The sequence below is a fragment of the Branchiostoma belcheri genome, unplaced genomic scaffold (assembly GCF_001625305.1).
Source record: "Branchiostoma belcheri isolate BF01 breed outbred unplaced genomic scaffold, Haploidv18h27 scaffold40, whole genome shotgun sequence".
Classification (NCBI taxonomy): Eukaryota; Metazoa; Chordata; class Leptocardii; order Amphioxiformes; family Branchiostomatidae; genus Branchiostoma; species Branchiostoma belcheri.
Genome location: NW_017804021.1, coordinates 1017279 through 1023402, shown reverse-complemented (window position 1 = coordinate 1023402; position 6124 = coordinate 1017279). Strand labels below are relative to the sequence as shown.

At 42.8% G+C, this 6124-nt stretch overlaps 1 protein-coding gene across 7 annotated transcripts in view; it reads right to left on the bottom strand.

The window, feature by feature from the left end:
* LOC109477534 (WD repeat-containing protein on Y chromosome-like) overlaps positions 1–6124 on the bottom strand; it is a 58479-nt gene that overhangs the window by 32051 nt on the left and 20304 nt on the right. Inside the window, exon 1 of one of the 7 annotated variants that reach the window (XM_019778830.1) lies at positions 2538–3235. The exons of 3 other annotated variants lie outside the window; for them this stretch is intronic. In XM_019778830.1, coding sequence (XP_019634389.1) covers positions 2538–2861 — 324 coding nt within the window. In that variant the 5' untranslated portion in view covers positions 2862–3235. Of the gene's footprint in view, positions 1–1494; positions 1691–2537; positions 3236–6124 lie in introns of those variants that run through there. 3 more of the 7 variants (XM_019778831.1, XM_019778832.1, XM_019778833.1) reach the window with 3 other exon arrangements.

Below are 6124 nucleotides of genomic sequence, written 5' to 3'. Positions count from 1 at the left end.
CATATAGTCCTGTAGTTCCAGAGCAAGCCGCTAGGGGCCCAAACTCACGTCACTTCTTCCCCAGCACAAGAGCTACCTACAATCAAAATTTCGTCACCCTAGCATGTCTAGATCATGAGATATCAAAACCGGAAGTGCAGCTGCAGTACCATAACAAGCCGCTAGGAGGTCCAAAATCTAATCATTTTGAGGTCCCATCAAGACCTACCCACCTACCAAGTATCAAGACAATCCACCAAGGCCTTCTAAAGTTATCGTGTTTACAGACACACACACACATACACGAACGCCTCTGAAAACATAACCTTCTTGGCGAAGGTAATAAATCTACAAAGAGTCATACAGGCATAGCAACATGTAAAGTTCAACTTTTTGACAAGTTTTGACCCCCATCGAGTGCTACCTAGCAGCTTGAGATGGTATTGCAAGTGATTTCAAAAAAAGTCTACTTCCAGGTAGTCTACATATGGTAACATATACCTGTGCCAGTGCAGTATATCTGGTCAGAACAGGTGTCCTAGAGGTCAACTAAAGTTCTTGTTTAGACTCTCCTTGGGTGGGGCAGGAGGACAATAGTCAGAGTGGGGCAGGGGATACAATGGCTGAATGTAGTGTTAAAAGATCCCTGGGTCAGACGAAACCCAAACCCTAAGCAAAGTTTCTATCGTTAGGCTATTGGAAAAACTTTGAATGCAAGGGAGATAGTCAAAACTGCCATAGAAGACCATTCGGGACCAACAAAATCTGGTCTATGTGGACAGGTAGTCCTTTTAGACAGAATTTTTAATGCTTGCATCAATGTCTATAGTATATACCTTGTGTAGAGGTGTTTCAAATTCCTGAAGACTATTAGCTTCACTGCACTACCTCTCATTTACAGTGAGCAACCAAGCATGTAATTTACAACTGATCATTGGATTAGGCAGAAAAGCTGTGTTATGCCAACAAGTTGTTTTTCTTTGTTCCATTTCGAGAAGTCGGGAAAAGTTTAAGTACTTGAGCCTAATATAATCTTGGAACATCCAATCTGTATACTTTCTGAGTCAAAGCAACCTTGTACAATTAACATATCTCAAATAGACAAAAATTTTTCAGTCCTGAATCATTTCAAGACTTATTTTTGAATGTTCAAGACTATTAAGTTATTGTCATTGAGTTAATCTCCAAGCAGATCTTTTGGTGGCTACAAGACAGTGTCAAACTGGCAAGACAGTATCAATGGCAGGGCAGTATCCAAATAAGCCACATTTAGATTGGCGAAAAAATGACAAAAGAACCAAAAAGAAAGCCTGATAAAAATGCCTAAAAAGCAGAGTACATTTGAGTTTCATTGGACAGAATGCTGTCAAGAAAATTCAACAATTTATCCCTCTCAAAGAGAGGACTAATTTTCAACCCCCCTCCGAACATACTTGTTTACACTATGCAAACAATCACATAAGGTTGCGTCTTGATACGTGGGCGATGGTCCTGTTTTAGCCTATAAGAACTTACCAAACTTAAGACGATTGTCTCCTCCGGTTTAATAACTGTTACTTCAGCTACCACAGGTGGTCTTCTCAGCAAGCGATCTATTAAGTTTGAGAATGAGTTTGCGCGTCTCTGTAAGGACGTTTTGGTCCTCATAACTCCTGCTGACATTTCTTCAAGAAACTGGGTCGCTTAACTACCTGTTATCTACACACTAGAGTATAGGGTTCCTCATGGGACTGATCCATTCTTTAGGGGGGTGTTATTACATACTTAAACAAGAATGTAGAAAGTGGAAATAAACCTGTATCAATACAGATGATCTTAAAAGGTCATTACAGCTCAAAATGTTGATGTCAATCATTTGAATGAGGAGTCAATCTATACCGGACAAAAGAAGTATTGACCTGTTTTATCTGGAAGTTTTTCCTCGAGGCAAGTTACTAAAAGACAGGACTGGTCTATCCACTGGATACCTCCTAGAAAAAAACTTTAACCAACCAGAGTGCAGGCAAGCGGTCATGTGATAAAGGAAAAAGAGAATTCGCCTGCAACCATGTCACTTATCCCTCCAATTACTAAGAATTAAACTGGGTGAAAAACGATGATCTACTTTTTCTACCCCTGCTGAAAAGCAAGGCAGTTCTGAAGCATTAAAACCATGGATGGGACACCCCCGCAAGCGAAGCCAGCCTACAATTGTCCAGATTAAGAAGAAGAAAGAAACTTTAGCTATTGGATTTAGATACCTGGATCATTTTTCTTGGGTTGCTAAGCTACCTGTGCCTCCGTGTTTTGACAGGAGTGCCTGACCCAGTATTGAAACAAAGCAGAAATCTGGCCACTGTCGCCTAGTTAGTCAGCATTCATAACAACTTCTTTGGGGATGGGGGCAAAGGCAAACTTCAGCTGTGGCTACTAAAAACGAAATCAATGTCTCCAAAAACAGTAAGACCAAAAGTTGGGTTCAAGGTCAAAGAATAGAAGAATTGGAAAGAGTGATAGCCAGGGATACGGCATTTCTATCATATAAAGCTACAATGTCACAACTCAGTAGCCACACGAACCTGAAAGTAACGTTTAAGCGCATTCAGGTCGAGGTTCCCCAGACTAAGTCCTCGTTGCAGTTGCGACTTCTTTCTCGAACTTGCCCTCTCCACAAAGCTGAGCCCAGTTAAAGGCCGAGACAGTCTTTCCGAGGCTGTGGACTTGGTCGTGCAGATACGAACCCTCTTCCCCGCGCCTCTCCCCTTCTTGGCATGCCGCACTGCCGTCACGAGTTCCTTCACGAATGGTTCCCTCGTTGACTTGCTGGTAAACTTTTCTGATCTGACAGAGTCTGTGTCTAGAAGTATGTTGTCGTCCTCATTATCTATATGGATATCCTCCATCGTAAATCTTTATCCACAACCGAAAGAAACCTGTTCAACTGTTGCCACTTTGCACAGGTTTATTCCTAACACACCCACACAAGGAAAGAGCACGAAGCCAGATACTAAATGTCCTGTTGATGTTTTCATGCTTGAACACCCAGCTGCCTCTACCCACAAGTTCAGCATTACTTTTCCCCTTTGTAAAACGTGAATACAGTATCGATCCCAATTTACCATCAAACATCTTTCCCCCCTTTAGTTACTGTTTCCCTGACTTCTAAATTCCACGTGTGATGCCGTCAATGCCGGTATACCAATTATCAGCTGTGTCTGTGTTTAGTAAACTGTAGATGCGCCACTGATCTGAGCGCGGGCACAATGACTTCTCTCGGTAAGTCCGAGATTCGGTTCCAGCGGGTGTTATGCTCTGACGTCCAACCAGAGGATACCTTACATCCTCGGGTGTTGAATCAGCTGATGCCAAGGAGATGCTCATTCAATGCCAACAGTTCATAAAGAGGGGGTTAAGGGAGGATCCATGTCGCGGTATGTTTAAATTGCAATTGAAGGCACAGAGAGACAAGCAACCAAATGAATGGATGAATGAATGAAACTGCCAACTTCATTGAGAAGTTCCACACTGGACTCTTTTGCCACCTGTTACGGTTACAAATCATCTCAAATCTAAATCATTTGACTTTTGGGGCACCACAAATGGTCTCACAACCAGTTTTCTCCAACCTTCTCAGTTTTCTGTCACCTACAGTGTCATGCTGGTCCATTCTCGACTATTACCCCATTTTTACATTGCCTTTCTTCCGCCCTAGACAATTCCTTGCATTATAGCTTTGGGTAGTCCCGATGACTGTGATGTAAAACTCCAGTTTCCATTTCTTTAATTTGGTGAGGAGGTCCTTGTATGACTTTGTTTGACAGGAAAGATGGCCTACAGCTAAAATGTTGTGTTTCAAATTATTTCAGCAAGTAAGCAAAAATCAGGCCCCTGGTATGAAGATTAGGTTTAGGTACTAGTAAATCATACATCAACATTAGATACCCTTACATATCAGGGTCAACTGTCCTGTAACTGATGAAGAAATGAAAGGGTGATAGGCTGGAAACTGCAATTTTCTAACATCTCAGTAGGAGTCTCTGCAACATCTGTAATGGACCCTTTAATTTGCCAAGTTCAGGCAGTCAGAACAGTAAAATTCTTACCATTTCGATCATGTACCACAACGACAGTAGCGTAATAATTTCTAAAAAGCTTAGATCTCTCCAAACAACTTCAACATGCTAGAAGTATATACAATTCCGCTTCTCTTTTTCATGTCTTTTGCTGTTTTATCAACATTATAAGCTCACTGCAAGACTGTTTTTACATGTTTATTGCATATGTTCAACAGTATGATGTGTGATGTACAATACTCAGCCCTTTTCATGCTACATGTATTTACGCCATCATTGTTTAGCCTGGGTGCCATCCATTTAATTTACCAATACCAGTTGTCCCATACTCAACCGGTAATCTAAAAACATTGGCACCCAGGCTAGCTGTTGTTGAAAATACAACAGACATATCATTGGTGTAGCTATAGTCGAACACAATACAAAACATCCTTTTTCTGCCATTTTGTTTTGCAGGATTCTACCCAGCTCCTAAGGAAAGTGACCCAGATACCTACTACAGTCCCAGGTACCATCAATTACCACAGAACTAACACAACTGTTTATTCAGCTTAACAGATTTGTTTAGAAGGATACTGTTACCCTAATAAATTACTCCTGCACCTGGGAGACTGCTTAGAGCAAGGCATGACCAAATAGGTAATCCCCCTCCCACACTATGGCCAATTAATTTGTCATGGATTTGGTAATGGGTGTTTAATCATTATCATGATGGCAGACTGGAACCATTAACAGGTCTGATCTGGCTTCTGGGGTTTAGCCTAGGTGCCAGACTGTTTCCAGGGTCTACGCAGGCCAGTTCTTTGGCTCCGGGACCATTATGCTCCCAAGGAAATTATACTACAGCCCCCACAGTTGGGCCCTGATCCACTGGCATGCTGGCTAACTCTGGGCCTAGCATGCTATGGGTCTGGCATCCAGGGTACTACAGTTTAGCCTGGTAACCATTCCCACTTGGTTGTCATATAGGGGTGTTTTTACCTTTACTCCAAGAGGCCTAAACAGGCCTAACTTCTGTTGGAGATTAGCAGCCTAACATTGTTATCTTTCCAACCAGCCTTTCTAATTACTGCTCTCTGGCCTGTGTTAATCAAGCTGGGGTTGGAAACACTTCCAACAAAGTAGGCATACCAGGAAGCTCGCAATGGTGTGGTTACCTAGCATCCTAGCCTGGATGCCAGACCCATAGCCCCAGAGTTAGCCAGCGTATACGTGCCCCCCCCCCACTATGATAACAATGACGCTTCCACTGTTGAGCTGGGTCTAACTGAGGGGTCTGTGCTATAATTTCCTTGGAGACATGGAGCCAAGGAACTGGCCTTTATGTTCCCTGGAAGCAGTCTGGCACCCAGGCTACTGGTTACCAGGCTACTTGTGTTAACAGGTGTCCTAGCAACACTCTAAGAATGTACTACATGTACGGACCTTTCACCTCAAAGGCAGGCTTTAGGATCACTAGGTCAAAGAAGCCCTTTTCAACCTTCTCTCTGCTGTCTGATACTGTAACAAACAAAAATTGATAGCCACATGGCTACTTCAGTGTACCAAAGGTTAATGACTTTGTCCCACCTGACTGCTTGACACTTTTAAGTGCCATCAGCAAGAATTTTCAAACAGTGTGCTCAGGAGTGCAAGAATCATAAAGTGCCATTAGTTATAGGCGTTGTTGTATCTACTTCTTTTCAGTGTGCTATTAGGTTGATAATTTTTTCCAGCTGACTGCTTGACACTTTTAAGTGCCATCAGCGAGAACTTTCAAACAGTGACACTAGCCACGTGCTCGGGAGTGCAAAGAATCATAAACTGCCATTAGATACAGTCATTGCTGCGTCTGCTTCTTTCATCCGGGCACGAACCGACCATCAACAAAGCGTTCGTGCACCGGGAGCAAATCTTTCCCTGTTTACAGACTCTGAGTCTGTGCCCAACGGTTTGTTTGTCGACACGATTTACAACCTAATGCCGCCTTCTTTAGGCCCTCTCGCCTGTTGCTGGGAAGGGATAGTTTGAGAACAACGCTGCAACTCTCACTTGACGGGGCGACTATAATTTGAGCTCAAGCGGAGATTAATAGGTATAAAACGTGCAGGGAA